Below are 16,516 nucleotides of genomic sequence, written 5' to 3' on the forward strand. Positions count from 1 at the left end.
ACGATTCAACCAACAGATTCTGACCGAACACACACTCAGACAGAGAGTCTGGGACAAGCAGTGCTATAAGCCAGAACATAACACCCCTGAGGTTTCACCAATTATACAGCAGTGACAGATTCTGACTGAAGGGTTGCCCTCAAACAGACACAGACTCGAAACCAGGACAACTTCATTTAGCAAAAACTAATCGCATATTTTAACACAAAATTACTGCAGCATATGCAGAAAGGTAAATAATACTAGGAATTTTGTATTTTTTTTGTTTATTTATATTCATATATATCATAAATATAATGTATATGAATATAAATAAAAATATAAAAACAGATACTAATATATTTTATTGTATTATTTTATTTTTAAATAAATATATATATATTATTTATATTTTTTCATAAGAATATACATTGTTTGCATTCATTGTTAAAATGATATTAAATTTATTTCAATATACATATTAAAGTATATTATGTTATAAATGTTTAAATGTATAAATGTTTTCCATGCTAATTTTTTTATATTCTGGAATATAATATTAAAACATTTAAGGTAACTATTGCAGGGGTGTTCATTCTTATTCATAACCACAAAGCAATTATTTCAGACTCATCTTTAAATTATTTTGAAGCAAAGAGTTTTATGTTTACATTACAACTCAAGGTAACATCAGTAGTCCTCAGCTGTAGGTAAAAGTGCCCTCCAAAAACATTCTTGGCTGAGGTGGTACTAACAATGTGCAGTGGTAATGAATCTTTGAATCGTAAAAAACAAACAAAAGAAAAGCAGGCAAAAAAAGCAAAGCCTCCTTCTGGATCCCATTCCTATGGATCTTTGTGTCCGCCACAGAATAAAAAAGACCGACAGACAAACCTGATGACTGGAGTCCATTCCTACGAAAGAGTTCCGTGAACTGCAGTCGACCGGTGGCGTCTCCTCCCGTGCAAAATCGGACATCTCTATTCCACCTCCTGGGTCCCTGCACACACACACACAAAAGGTTAGTTACCTAGCAACACACTAACAGGAACAGCCCGAGGGTTTGAGAGTTAATGATGTCATTTATGATCAAACTTGCACAGCAGCACAGGCACCAGCACAGAGGAGATTCTTTCTAGCATCTATCTAATGTCTGCCACCAATTAGGCAGAGATCAGCCTCCCTCTCTTCAATTTTTGGGAGATTATAATAATATTTAAAGAGGTTTATTTTGATTGAGAATAAAAATAAAATGTGGTGGTGAACGGTAATCCCAAAGCTAGAGCTCACCTACCAACGTCAGCCTTTTCCATCATTATTTGCTATTGTTTTGGTGCGGCTAGAGGCAGTTTTCAGGAGATACATGAGGGTCTTTGGAAGAATTAAAAACACATGAGCTCTTCAGATCAGGGGCCTCAAGCAGAAATCATATATATTCTTAAGTACAGATCTGGACAAACCAGGAATGTCTTTCCAGATGTGCGTTTATAGTACATCCAGTATTGATTTCTCTTTTACATATAAATAGAAATGCAAGAAATATGCATGTTCTCAAATGCATTAAAAGACGTTGATGGGTGTAAAAAAACGTTTAGTGATTAGAGTAACTGTGTTTAATGTGTCCGGACTCTCTGACAGTTTGCAGACTGCTTCTGACTCCTCTGAGCAAACAGTGTGTGTGTGTGTGTTGGTTTATACGGCTCTATATCAGTTCTCCTGATTGACTCACTCCATCCCCTCCTCCCTTTTTCTCTCTCTCAGTGGGTGATGAATGGATCCAGCATGACAGCAGATTAGCTCTCAGAAACATCCCTACCGCTGAGCAACAGCGCTGTCCCTTAATCAAAACTTTGTTAAGATGAATTAGAACCGTTCTGAGTGGAATCAGGGCCTTCCAAGCCGAGTTTCGAAATCCGGCTTCTCGAAAAACATGACATACAAAAGATTTTCTTGAGATGAGTCCTAAACTAAATCAGAACCTTTCCTGAGAAGATTTAACCCCTAAGATGATTTACATCATAACCTTGTTTAACTGTGGAGTGACTCTGCTTTTTGTAACAGCTTTTGAGTAAACCATAAATGATTCTTACCCAGGCCCGTTTGAGTGTTCTTGCCGGGTGCCGGTGCCCTCACGTTGGTGCTCTGCCCCCTGTGCCCGCCCCTCACTCCCTTTGGCCCGCAGCTCCACCACCTCCCCTTCATCCAGCGCGGTGTGCAGGCGATAATTCACAGCCTTCAGCAGCACAAACATACCTGCTATCACCCCACAGTAGATCCCCACAATCACCATGGTGGGGGGCAAGGCCTACAGGGAAAGACAAAGCAAGAGATTTTACATGAGAAGAATATAAATCATTTTTGTGGCTTGGAGCTCATTTGCAATATTCAAATGTTTCCTGAGCACCAAATCAACTCATTAAAATGGATTATTTCTGAATTTCTGAAAATTTTGTTTTCTACTCACAGAAATACGTTTTCAGATTATATTAAAATAAAACAGTTACTTAAGTTTGTCACAATATTTCAGAACATTCCAGTTTTTACTGTACAAAATGCAGCCTTGGTGAGCAACTAAAAATTGTATTTAAAATGTAAAAACCTCACCGATCACAACTTCTGAAAGGTTGAGTACAATCCTTAGATCTATTATTGATCTATTGTATTTCCCTAACCCTACCACTGAATTAATAAAATTTCAAATACTGACATTAAAGGAGTAGTTCACTTTTAGAAAAACGTTTGCTGATAATTTACTCACCCCCGTGTCAAAGATGTCCATGTCTTTCTTTCTTCAGTCGAAAAGAAATTAAGGTTTTTTATTGAAAACATTCCAGCATTTTTCTCTATATCATGGACTTCAATGGGAACCAACCGGTTGAAGGTCCAAAAGACCTTCGGTGCAAACTGCAAACTGTTCAAAGGGCTTTAAACGATTCCAGACGATGAATAAGGGTCTTATCAAGCGAAACGATCGCTCATTTCAAAAAAAATAACAAAGTTTAAGTTTTATAAGCCCAAATGGTCGCCTTGCGCTGTTAGGGTTAGGGTGTGATGCGCGTTCGTGACTCTCCTATTCGAACTCGTCCATTAAAACGAACAAATATTTTCCCGAGTCAACTCATTCACTCGGCGACCACTTGAGCTTATAAAACTTAAACTTTGTTAATTTTTTTTTTAAATGAGCGATCGTTTCGGCTTGATAAGACCCTTACTCATCGTCTGGAATCGTTTAAAGCCCTTTGAACAGTTTGCAGTTTGCACTGAAACTGTCTTTTGGACCTTGAACAGTTTGGTTCCCATTGAAGTCCATTATATGGAGGAAATCCTGGAATGTTTTCATCAAAAACCTTAATTTCTTTTCGACTGAAGAAAGAAAGACATGGATATCTTGGATGACATGGGGGTGAGTAAATTATCAGCAAATGTTTTTTTTAAAAGTGAACTAGTCCTTTAAAGCAAACCAAGTGATAGGCTCACATATTTCAGCCTATTAACATGCTTCCGTTGTATAAATATCATATACAAATATAGGACTCGGATATACAGAGTTACAGGGTTATGAAAAGGGGCAACAATATTTCAGTCGTAACCGGAGGGCAGAGGCTAAAAACAGCCTGGCACTAAACCAACATCTGTGGACGAAACACCTCTCCATATCTGACACACACCCACACTCATATTCCTCCTCAAAAACCACAGGAGCACATTCAACAGTTGCTTGTTGATTCAGTGATTATTTCAGCACTATTGCAGGACTTTACGTGATATCGTTTAGCTGTGGTTGAAAGGCAATAAATAACTCAAGCTGAACCTATAGGGAGGGCTTTACACTGTGACCACTTTGCTCCTCCTATGACCCTAAAAATACGTGCGAACCGGAAAACGATTTACGAGCACAATACCATAAACGAAAACAAAACAAATACACAAGATTATGTTGAAATGTCCGTTTTTGGAGAGTATTCGGGTAAACTATGTTGGTTAATGTCTTAAATAGTTTTGAGTGTATTGGATGTACATAACTGTAATTGAATCCGAATGTCATTGGACATGATCCGATGTCTTAAAGTGACCGCGGGTAATAAGCCTAATGCGATCTGTGTCATCAAGGAACAAGAGAAAATATGAATAACATTCACTGCTCCTTAATAGCTTTAATAAGGATCCATTATATTTAATTCATACAAATAAATATGTCTGCTGCTTGAAAGAATAAAGAATGATGTATGCAAGTTATAAAGATTGCATATATCATTCATTGAAAAGAAGATTGTCCCACTTTATATTAAGTGGCTTTAAGTACTATGTACTTACATTTAAAAATAAGTATAATGTACTTATTGTGCTCATGTTGTATTGTAAATCACTTTTGCTGCTATTGAGGTGTGATACGGGTAAGGTTAGGGACAGGTGTGGTGGTATGGGTAGGTTTAAGGGTGGGTTTAAGTGTAAGGGATGGGTGGATATGGGATATGTGTAATTACATATTAATTACAGCTGTAATTACATGCCGGTATTTTTAAATATAAGTACAATGTAAAACATGTATGTACACAATAAGTCCATTGTATCAAATTATTAATTTCAATGCAAGTATATAGTACTTAAAGCCACTTAATATTAAGTGGGACCGTGGTTTTATTTAATTTTTACGATATATTTTACAGTAGTTACTACAAGTCACAGTAGTTAAATCTGTATCCATATTGCATGTTCAAACTTTAAAATCATTCATATTAACTGGTTAAAGGAGTAGTTCACTTTTGAAAAAACGTTTGCTGATAATTTACTCACCCCCGTGTCATCCAAGATGTCCATGTCTTTCTTTCTTCAGTCGAAAAGAAATGAAGGTTTTTGATGAAAACATTCCAGGATTTTTGTATAATGCACTTCAATGGGAACCAAACAATTCAAGGTCCAAAAGACAGTTTCAGTGTAAACTGCAAACCGTTCAAAGGGCTTTAAACGATTCCAGACGATAAACGATGAACGAGTTTAAACAGGAGACTCACGAACGTGCATCACAGAACAGAGCAAGGCGAGCATTTGAGCTTATAAAACGTAAACTTTGTTTTTGTTTTGTTTTTTATTATTTATTATAAGACCCTTATTCATCGTCTGAAATCATTTAAAGCCCTTTGAACAGTTTGCAGTTTGTCCTGAAAGTGTCTTTTGGACCTTGAACTTTTTGGTTCCCATTGAAGTCCATTATATGTAGAAAAATCCTGGAATGTTTTCATCAAAAACCTTAATTTCTTTTCGACTGAAGAAAGAAAGACGTGGACATCTTTGACATGGGTGTGAGTAAATTATCAGCAAAAGTTTTTTGAAAAGTGAACTACTCCTTTAATAGATGTTTTCTCCAGGAGTATAATAATGGGTTTGGGAATTTTAGATAAATTCTAAATGAACGCATTACAATTGAACTAAACCTATTATATTTTATTAATCTGAATTGTTTTAGTTTTAGTCACGAATTACAATAAGATTTTAGTCGACTAAATCTACTGTAGATACTAATACTAAATACTTCTACCCTCATTTAAACTAGTTTCTCCTCCATGTTGTGGAAAGAGCCTCTGCAGTGGAAAGATGCAGATTTCACAGGTGTGCTCCAGCCTCCTCCTGAGAGCAACACATTCCCTTTGTTCTGTTTTATAAAGTGATTTATAAGTGTGATTTACACTTCTGCATTAAATCGACGATTTCACACCATAGTTGAACACAAAGAGAAGGAGCACACGTAGTATATATATATATATATATATATATATATATATATATATATAATAGTTTGTTAAACTGTTCCTTGAAAAAATTTCACTGCACTCCAAATTTTTTTGTGTGCTCTTACATTTTTTCATTTAAGAGCGCATGTGCTCCTTGGGAAAAACCTTATAGTGTAGAACCCTGAGAGGGATGGCTGGATCTGTGCAGGAAGTTAAATATGGACTTCAATCACAGATCTAATGCACAGACCTGAGACCTCACCCACAGAATGGACGTGGCTTTAAAGGTTTTACACATGATGCCTATTATTAACTCACTGTGGCTGTTTTGAGTGTCACTGATAAATCTTGATTAGATCAAAAGCACAATACTACAAAACAATACATTACTATTGGCATATTGACATATAAAAAATTGAGCAGTACAACAGTTTTCAACTGATAATAATAAGAAATGTTTCTTGAGCATCAAAATAGCATATTAGAAGGATTTCTGAAGGATCATGTGACAGACAACTGGAGTAATGATGCTGAAAATTCAGCTTAGCATCACATGAATAAATGGAACCTTTAAATTATACTAAAGCTTTTTTGTTCTGGTGAAAGGTCTTGAGATTTTTAAAATTGTCTTCACATTAAGAAACAAGGGTTCTTTTGAGGATTATTCACTGAAAGGTTTGTCTATGGAATCGCTGTGTATGTTGTTGTTTATATAAGAGAAGTTATTTTTATTATCTTTTTCCCCTTAATGAAAGTACCAATCTCCAAAATATCATCTTCTGTATTCCACAGAAATAAAGTCAAACAGGTTTGAAATGACACAAAGAACTATCCCTTTAAAGCAGAGAAAGACTAAACACGCACCAAATCTCATGACATCTGGTCTAAAATACCCAACTGTCAAAACATGTCGTCAAAACCAAAACAAAGACTCTTTAAGCCAGAACTGAACCGATTCAGCTGTAAAAAAAAAAAAAAAAAAAAAGCTGATATTTCTAGGTTTTCCATGACCAAGGAAACCTTTTAGCGGAGACGAATAAACAGAAACGTAGCATGTGAATACTGGAAATGGGTGTACAGGAATCATAAAGAGAGAGAGAGAAGAGAGAGAAGAGAGAGAGAGAGAGAGAGAGAGAGAGAGAGAGAGAGAGAGAGAGAGAGAGAGGGGAAAAGATAGAGATGACATAGATGGGCTGATAAGGACTGAGGGATGGAGAGAAGAAGAAACCCGACGGCTGCATCTCTCACCATGTAGAGCGTGAACGGGAGGCAGAGCAGCAGCAGCCACAGGTAAAGGTGAAGCGCGTTCACGAAGGTGTTCTGGTGGGGGTCGTAATACCATCCGCCCGTCACCGACGCCCACACGCCCTGCCGCAGGATCTGCAGGGTCTGCGACCCCATATTTCCCCCCTATCCCCTCTCTAGCCGTCTCGGAGCAGGAGGTACGGCGCTGGCCCGTCGAGCCCCGTCGCAGCCATCTTCTTCTCTGTGGTCCTCCAGAGCTGCGCTTCCCGTCCCATCGTGCTCTGCGCGCACCCGGCAGCTCGCGCTCAGCTCGTTTAGAAAGTAGCGCTGCGCGTGCCAGAGATACCGGTAATTCTACAGCGCCTCCGCGCGGCGAACGCGAGTATCGACCAACAAAAACATCTGGGGCGATACTGTTGAAAGCTTTGATTTTTTTTGGCAAGCTGTTTACTTACATTTGGTAAATAAACAATCACATTCTCTTAGTGAGATTGTTGGATAAAAAAATAATATATCGTATCGTTCGTTATGTATTTAACGTTATACTAAGCGCGTGTGGGTATTCGAAAGAAATAACTTAGTAAAAAAAATGTTTAACATGATTCTTTCGTACCATTAAGCATTTTTACAGTAAACGCGGTTCCTGTGCGGATCCAGGTGCAATAAATTAGGTCGGAGCTGGTAGTATTTGGGTCGAGATAATTGTCACTATTATATGAATAAAACTGAATAATCAGAGCATGTCTGCTGCTGGCTATGAGTCTGCTTCTAGTGCACTAAATAGAGAGCGCAGTTCACGTTTATGCAGAAGCGCAAAAGATGCCAGTGCCAATCCGAACACACGGGGGCGCTGCGCAATATATAATCTATATCGGAAGACATTATAGACAATCAAAGAAAACATAACTTATAATTACATAATAATTGAATCACTTACAACTAACATACAAAAACAGAGTTTTAATAGGCAGAAAAAGTCTGTACACTATTTGCATTATGAATGACACTCCAAAAAGGTTCTGAAAAACAACTTATTTCCACTGTAAATGATACAACTCAGAAACACTGAAATATAGAAAATTACATACAGAGATGACACACACACATTTCAGTTCCATTATTTCAAAAACTATTAAATTACAAAGAAAATTTATTTATATATGTAATAACCATAACAGTCCAGAGAACTGGTGCAGAGAACTGTCCTCGGGTTTGAGAATCAATCAGTCCTGCAACAATAAATCAAACTTGTTTGTGGCTTGCCAGCAAGTGTTACTGCAGACGGGCACGTTTCTCAGGTGGTGGTTTGTTGGGAGTAGTTTGTGGGGCTGGCCGGGCAGGGCCAGGAGGGGCGGGAGGTTTCGTCTCTCGTTCTTCTTGAGGCTTCACAGTCTCAACTGGCACTTCTGGCTCTTTCTTTACCTCCACTAATGACAGACAGTGAGAGAGAGATTTATATATACTGTATATTAAAGTTTATACACACATACTATATGGTTACACCAGTGACTGTAATGAGTTGACATTGCATTCTAAATACATAGGGTGTGTCCCAATACTCTTGTCCATAGGGCTTGACATTAACCTTCTTGCTCACCAGCCACTGTGGCCAGTGGTTTTCCAAAGTTACAAGCCACTCAGCATTTTCACTGGCCACAATTTTGATTGTCGTTCGCATGGGGGAAAACTGCCATATCGATTTTTAATATCTCATAATTTAATTGGCAGCAGGACTATTATGTGGCTGTCACTTTAAGACCTGATGCACGGATTCAAGATTCCACATGCATTTTCTTTCTCAACTGTTTACGTTCACCTTAAACATAGCTGACAGTGTTTACACGAATACTCGCCAAGACCAGCATTTTGACATTATTTTGTGTGTTTGACTGTTTAAGTGGAAAAAGCAGCAAACACTAACTCAATTCAGTACCAAGAGGCAGCTTTATGTGCACACACTTTGGGTGTGAACACAAAATAAGAGGAAATTAGTAAAATTATGCGCAATACAAGCAAACCCACACCAAAATTCAACCCCTGTGACACCAACAATATTAATCCAGAGCAAATTAAGCGAGTGAGATGAGAGAGAAAGTGCAGCTAGTATCCTGTAGCCCATCTTTTCTGCGAAATATGAGTATTGGAAGTGTTTCAGATATTTCAGTAGCCTATTGAAAAATCGATATATTTGACAATTCTACATTAAATTAGCCTAGAAATCTAGACGCACACTAGCGGCAGCAAAAATGGTCTAGCAACTCTCCGTTGTATTGCGAGCTGGAAAAACCAAACTCTAGTCAGGCCAATCACACCCTGTCTAGAGTTAGTGGGTGGGCTTAACATAATGACAGCAGAGTTGTGACGGTTCTGCGCCGTGATTTCCATACGTGACTTCCCGGCTACTTGAAAACAAGATGCTGCTGGTGAACAGCGGTCTTTTGAATTGGCTTTGGCCGCGACTCTAGACAACTTGGAGTTAAGAGAACATCACTTAAGTCATTCTTAAAAAAGGAAGATGTGTTCGGAGTTTTGACGACCATCCAATCAACTATCAATACATCAACTATCTCCGCTGGTGGGAAAACCCATGGGACTCACTCATCCACAGCCGTTCACTCACAGAGTGCTCTGGTTGGTTCAGAGTTTCCGCAAGAAAAAAAAATGCGTTTATTTTGATGATATGCCGGTTAAATATCGCCTCTTAATTAGTCACGTTGAGGAAAACTGGAGGCAGGATATGTAACTTAAAAAAATGACAATCAGGCCGCATAGAATGCAGCATGTTTATTAGCCTACTTTCAAACTACTCAACTTTCAAATAGACGAAAAAAACCATGAACGTCTGATTGGCGTCAATCAACACCAATTGTTTTTTTACTGTGGTTTCACACACATTCACTTTTTGAAACATTGAAGCACGGATGTACCTAATACAAATAAATAAAACATCTCCAGTTAACTAGGAGATCATTAATTTAGTTCGCCATTAAATTAGAGATCTAGCGCTAAAGAGATCTGTTGTTTTTGAAATCAAGTAGAGCCCTTATGTCCGCCGCTATCAGTTGCGTGGATGACGCACTGTGCGAGTTGCGATAGATTAAAGCCTAGTTCACACTACATGATTTTAAAACGTCGGGCTGAACTGTGCAGTTCACACTACATGACTTGCTCTCAGTGAAATCAGGAGTGTTCAAGTTGTTGAGCTGTTCACACCACACAACACAACGTGATTGATCCACAACAGGAGGTAACTCACTACACGAGTTGACAACGCACTACATAGAGATACAACCACGATCGGATGATAAGAGCAAATCATTTTTGACTCTAATGAGAGCTGTTTCAGTACTATGGTACGGTCTAAATCATAAAAATAATCAAATAAATAACGAGATGACAACAACTCTGTCACCCAACGATTCTATCTTGTCTACAAACCATGTATTGTCATAAAAAAACGTGAAAAACCAGCAATAAAACAAACCAGAAATGACGCGAAACAGCACGTGCGAAGAGAACACAACACGTGAATATGGACGTCAGACAGTTGCTGCAGCGATCTGCTCTGAGAAAAAAAATGCAAAAAAATATAAAAACTAAGATTTACCTGGTGTCCTCAACCCATGCGTTGCTATGATTGGCTGTACTCATGAAATCACTGAGATTGAGTCGCGTGACGGCTCTGGATATCTAGCAGGCTAGATATTTTTCTGGGCTCTGCAACACGTCTGCGAGAGTTTTCGCTGCTTTGTTGGCTCTTTCATACTAACAGATTGGCAAGCGTTCATCATCCGCTAATCCCCCGCGATTTGCACGCGATAACACCCTGACCTGTCAGCGAACTCAACGATTTGCAAATCGGGCATAAATCGAGCTTAAAATCCTGTAGTGTGAACTTGGCTTAAAAGGCACGTCCGAGTGCATCAATCTATCGCCGTTGCGGAGACTCTACTAATCATTCCAGTGAAATAACTAAATAAAATGCACACAAATGTGTCCCTGCTTGATATAGGCTATAACCAATGATGAACATAAACTATTCAGTTTTGATGAAAGAAAAAAAACTATAGCCAACGAGTGCACGGATAAGAACCACTTATCTATATAATGAGATGTTCCTGATTCACCATCGTCCGTCGCATCTGGCCTCTGAAAAAAGCTTTTAAGGCTCGCCCGCCTGGGCCTGGCCATATTTGAAACGTCTCACTCAATCATTCGTTGTTTAGGTCTATATTAGGCTACAGCCGTTTTAGGCGTGCGCTTTATTTGAAAAGCAGCATGCGGTGTTGTTTAATAACTTTCAAACGAAGAGCCTGTTCCTTTATAACATAGCCAAAGGTCAGTGTATTTTTGCTTTATGCACTTTTAGGCTTATTCTCAAATTCATATTGTGTTGGGGGCGGGGGGGGGGGGGGGGGGGATTATTACGCAATTTTAATCGAACAAATTGACCAGAGATTTAATTTAAGGACATTTAATTTTTTTCCTGGCCAATGTCCGGTAATTACCGGACAACGGAAATCCTGGGTTGGTTGTATTCCTATCCTATTGCGTGCAGAGGGATTTTGAAAGACAATTGTTTATCCCGCCCCTCGGATTGAGGCATGCCAATTATGAGTTCCCAGACCTAACATGTAGATCTGGCTTGCCAGGCTAACATTAAATACAATACAAAACATGTATATATTAGATATTTATATAAACCAAAGTGGCTAGTAGGAGTGATGGCGAGTAATTATACTTTTCAGAACACAAAAAAATATGCTGCTTTTTCAATTATACTGCAATTTTTAAATTGCTTTGAAACAGCACCAGACATTGGCATTTTTGTTCAGCATCATGACAAACTCTACTTGACTGTGATTGCATCTGAATTTTTACATGTTTTTCCAAGTATGGCTTATATACAGATTAGTTGAAGTATTTACAAAACTGAATTGTGATTTTCATCTGTAGTGTGTGATATTTATGAGCATTGTATGAGTATGTATTTGCGCACCTGGGACAGGCTTCTCTCCTGGTTTAGGCTGAAACAGAGACACAAAATCAGTGAAAATTGAAACAAAATTTTCTCATTTCTATTCAGAAACCAGTTAGAAATGTTTTGTGTGTATATTAGTTATACCTGATAGAAAGTTGGGGGAAATTTATTGCGCAGATCTAGTAGCAGTGTGTCAACTCTCTGCCTCTGAAACAAAGAACTCGGCTCCTCTTTCCGCTTAGATTTAGGCTTTACCCTTTCTATAACAACACACACAACACACAAATGAAACACTTTTTGACAGGTGCAGTTGTACTTGTTGAAAGATGCTTCCTGCTGCTGTGTGTGTTCTCACCTTTCTCCTCCTGGTCTTTAAAGTGCCACCAGTACCCTTTGGACGGGTGGTACCTGCAGAACGACATTGCTTCATCAAACGCAGACTGAATCCCATGAACCGCTGAGAGCTGGGACACATCAAAACAAAAGATTGATGTTCATGCTGATAAGAGACAGGAGTTATTAAATTGTTCTAAGGTGTATAAACGCACCACTCTGGAATTGATGACTGATCCCAGGTCAGGCGCCTGATACACCACTCCAGCTATGATATAGTAGTCAGCAAGAGGGATTACTGCAGGGAAGGGAAACAGAAGATTTGAATGTTTTGTTTTTCTGCAGAGAAATTTAATGTCAGCATATTGAATATAAAGTAAACAAAAGAAAAAAATCCTGGTTTTACTGTATACAATTTATCAGTGCACATTATTACAACTTCATCCAATAAAGTTGACAGTAAATGACAGCACTGTCTCCTGTAGAGCTGCTTATAGCTGAAATTATTTAATAAATAATTAACTTTACAGTTACTTGAACTGAATTAACACTTAACTGATTTAAACAAACTATTGATACTAATTTCTAATGTCGAGCTGCTTTGTAGCAAATTTGTTTTATTTGTTTAATATTTGATGAAGTTTGTATCACTGATTTTCCTGTTAATCACGGTAAAGCTGCTTTGAAACAATTTATTGTATAAAGCGCTTTTTTAAATAAAGGTGACTTGACTATTTCAAAATTCAAAACAGAATTGTAATAATTTATCAAACAGTAATAACCTCTGACAACTTTTTGTCATCTAAAAATTTTCTTGCAATTTATTCTCTCATAAGAATTAAAACAAACAGAAGAGTGATTGCAGAATAAGGGAGACAAAGTTGTAACAAATAAGCAACAGCCATGCAGACAGCAGAAACTTTATGTATTACTGATGAAAGATTTAATCTGGTAAATGTTCATTCAAACCAAATTTATAAAGTAAAAGTACTAAATTATGCTGCTTTTTCATATATACAGTACTGTAACAACAACATTCCATGTTTCAATTTTGTTTCTCGCAGGATTTTATGACGGGCGGACCTCTGCCCCTCTAGGGAGGGACATGATGAAATAATTGTGTGCAATGTTTAATTTAAATTAATCAATCTGGTGCACTTTGAGAGCAAAATTAAGACCTCAAACATATATAGAATTAAAAAAAGTACACTGACTTGTATCTGCTGGACTCAAACTTCAGTTGTGAAAGTGTCTCAATGCACATTACATTCACACTGTGTTTTTAGAAAGCCAAACTATTTTAAAATAATCGTAATAATTCATATCTATAATAATAATAAACATCTCAAACACCAGCAACAACATTCCATGTTATACCTGTGTTACGTTGTCCTTTTTGTTAACTGTGATGTCAAACGCAACTTGACCTGGATCACAAGTCTGTCAATATTACAGTTTAGATATGCACCGATATGGACATTTTAGAAAGCCTAATTATAAAATCAAAAGTCTTACCATTAAACGCCATGTCACAAGCACACAATTATAATGCTCTCATTATTTTTATATATTTATATGTAGCCTATATGACTTGCGCTGCACATGTTGCACCTAACTGTCTTTTCCTTTTTTGAAGTGATTCCAATTATATTTCAAACAATTCAAACCAGGAAATAATCCATTATTTATTGGATTTAATATATGGGTTAAATTTCCAAACATAAAAGATGAACAAATATTGTCTGAAAACGATATGGTGGCTGATGTATTGTGCGTCCCTATTACAGTTGATACAAAACTGCATAATCTAAAAATACAATGCATACACCAAATCAAAATTATTCATGAATGATGATACTGTACATAATGATATTAAAAGCAAAAAAAAAAAAAAAAAAAAAAAAAAACAGCCTCAGACAGCAGAAACTGAACAGCAGTGGAGAAACTCACCTTGTGTTGGGGATTGTCTCTGCTGCTTTCTGATGATGTACAGAATCGGCTCCTGAGCGTGAAGCAAAATATATTCCACACCCACCATCTGACTACACACACAAAACACGAAGTAAGAATGCAGAAAACACACTCTACTGCAGCACAACCTATTTTTTTATTATTAGAAAATTAAATAATCAGCAGTGTGACAGTTAAATAAAGATTACATATTTTCTGTCTTTGTGTTTTCAACTCATAGACATGTAGATTACATTCTGACACATCTACTACATACATTACCCAGTTTTTAATGCATCATGCAGTGCTTACTTGAGGTGATCCAGGGTTAATCTCTGCATTTTCACCACTTCATTGTTGCAGGTGCGATCATAAAAGGGATTGCTCCTCTCAGAGAAATACTCCACCACATTGCTGGGGTTCAGGATGGGTACCCAGCCACTGTCCACCCACGAGATGCCAAGCAGATTATCTGACAAACACAACAACATTGTATAATGTTAAATCTGAATAATACACCTGGGAGGTCACTGTTATGAAGCTCTCTTACAAGGGGCAAAAGTCAATAGTGGTGCAACCCGAGCTGAGCTATTTGGGAGCAAGATTTAAGGCTCTCAATTGATGCAGATACTTGGACAGTATGCAAATGTGGCAGTATGCAGGCAATATATCAATTTGTATATTAACTAAAGAGCTACAGTTTTTACATAATCTCCAAATTACCTCGTTCTACAGACAAAAGTTTAACTCAAAATATTCTTTGCATTGTTTGAAGTGCAACATAAAAAAGGAGACTTTGTTCACTGCACTTGGAAATACATAATTAAAGCCTATTTGGTACAGATTTGTAGGAGACTTATATTTATTCTATGAATTATATACTTAGTCTTATATTTTATACACGATGTGACCTCAATCCACTTTATTTTTTGATAGGTGCTGATGATAATAAAACAAAGTTTATTGTTCAAACAGGATATTGTTTAATCTCCTTACTTAGCTATGCTGCCCTAAAAAGCATTTTTCTTATGCATCTCTGGAAAATGGATATGGTTTATCAGACATGGACGCCTTTCTTTATTGTTTTATTATTATATAGGCTAGGTCCCAGGATTTCACGTATCTCTTTGCAAAACGCTTATGTTGGAACGCAACTTAACTACTTGTGATCTGCACTGTTCGATTTTATGTTACGTTAAAGAATAAAATAAATAAATATTTAATTAAAAAACGCTGGTTATTTAAAAAAAATCATATTCGAATGAGAATATGCCAGTCAATGAAAAAACAAACAAATAAATAAAAATACACAGTGGAAAATAACACTGCGCGCCTCCTTGTACCCAAACTATGGCGACAATGCTAAAGAGTGCGCTTATGTTGTCTTGACAAAGCAAACGTTCTTTTAATCCGTTTTATATCTTATACCGCATTTCAATGTGATGACAAATGGATTTGACAGAAATAAAACTGTCAAATGTCGTTGTAAAACAATTCGTGAAATAAGTGAAAGTACCTCTTAAATCCACCGACGCCATCTTCGCAGTTTGGACTCTCAGGCGCAGGCTGATGATGCCACAACACAATAATCGTCGACGCTCTATGACGATGGCTCTATGTAGTATGGTCAAAACCAAAAGACCAAAACCAAATTCTGAATTAAAAATATGCCATATTAATTTGTTTCATTATTTAAACTCATTGTTGAAAAAGTCTCGCAACCCATTTTTGCTGAATCATCGAAGATCAGCAGCAAGTAGCTATATGGCAGTGAGATTATAAATGCATAAAAATATTTGTTTTATTTTATATATTTTGCATATGTTTAATATATTTTGCATTTCACTGTTTTTATTCATTTTGATGAATACAGATTATTTTTGTGCAAGCCAGATGAGTAATTGCATGCTCACATTTAGTCTAGAACTACATCTCTGCACTTAATATCAAATTGCTCTCAACATGGGGACAGAAGAGCTGTCAGTCAATAAATGGGGAAATAAATAAATGATGTAAATGTAAAAGTAATGTGTTACTTTACTAGTTAGGCTACTTGGGGAAAAAAATGATGATTACTTAATTCATTTCTTAATTTTTTACAGTGTACCCCAACACTCCTGTGGATAGCTACATAAAATATTTCGTTTTAAATTACACAATACTTTTCTTATGGCTCTATAAAATATGTTTATAATATATTTAAATACATAGCCTAGTTTTTCTGGTTAACTGAGTATTTCTGGTTACTGATATTATCTTTTTGGCAACATAATGCATTCATGAATGTTGATATTTAGTG

General features: G+C 37.1%; 2 protein-coding genes across 6 annotated transcripts in view; both read right to left on the bottom strand.

The window, feature by feature from the left end:
* The window catches only part of pcnx1 (pecanex 1), a 38,897-nt gene extending 31,657 nt beyond the window's left edge, over positions 1-7,240 (bottom strand). For 4 of the 5 annotated variants that reach the window (XM_089117166.1, XM_039656402.2, XM_039656401.2 and 1 more), the window contains exons 1-3: positions 6,957-7,239; positions 2,070-2,284; positions 874-979 (exon numbers count right to left, since the gene is read on the bottom strand). In XM_089117166.1, the coding sequence (XP_088973292.1) occupies positions 874-979; positions 2,070-2,284; positions 6,957-7,109 (474 nt within the window). In that variant the 5' untranslated portion in view covers positions 7,110-7,239. Of the gene's footprint in view, positions 1-873; positions 980-2,069; positions 2,285-6,956 lie in introns of all 5 variants that reach the window. The other variant, XM_089117167.1, reaches the window with a different exon arrangement.
* A 658-nt stretch (positions 7,241-7,898) lies between these two features.
* On the bottom strand, positions 7,899-15,844 carry med6 (mediator complex subunit 6). The gene is made up of 8 exons (XM_039656390.2): positions 15,734-15,844; positions 14,530-14,689; positions 14,218-14,309; positions 12,483-12,565; positions 12,290-12,398; positions 12,079-12,194; positions 11,953-11,980; positions 7,899-8,380 (listed from the first exon to the last, which is right to left on the bottom strand). The coding sequence occupies exons 1-8, from the start codon at positions 15,753-15,755 to the stop codon at positions 8,226-8,228; spliced, it is 765 nt and encodes a 254-aa protein (XP_039512324.1). The 5' UTR covers positions 15,756-15,844; the 3' UTR covers positions 7,899-8,225.
* Positions 15,845-16,516: the final 672 nt, after the last annotated feature.

Source organism: Pimephales promelas, chromosome 11 (genome assembly GCF_988280905.1).
Source record: "Pimephales promelas chromosome 11, fPimPro1.hap1.1, whole genome shotgun sequence".
In the NCBI taxonomy this organism is placed as follows: domain Eukaryota; kingdom Metazoa; phylum Chordata; class Actinopteri; order Cypriniformes; family Leuciscidae; genus Pimephales; species Pimephales promelas.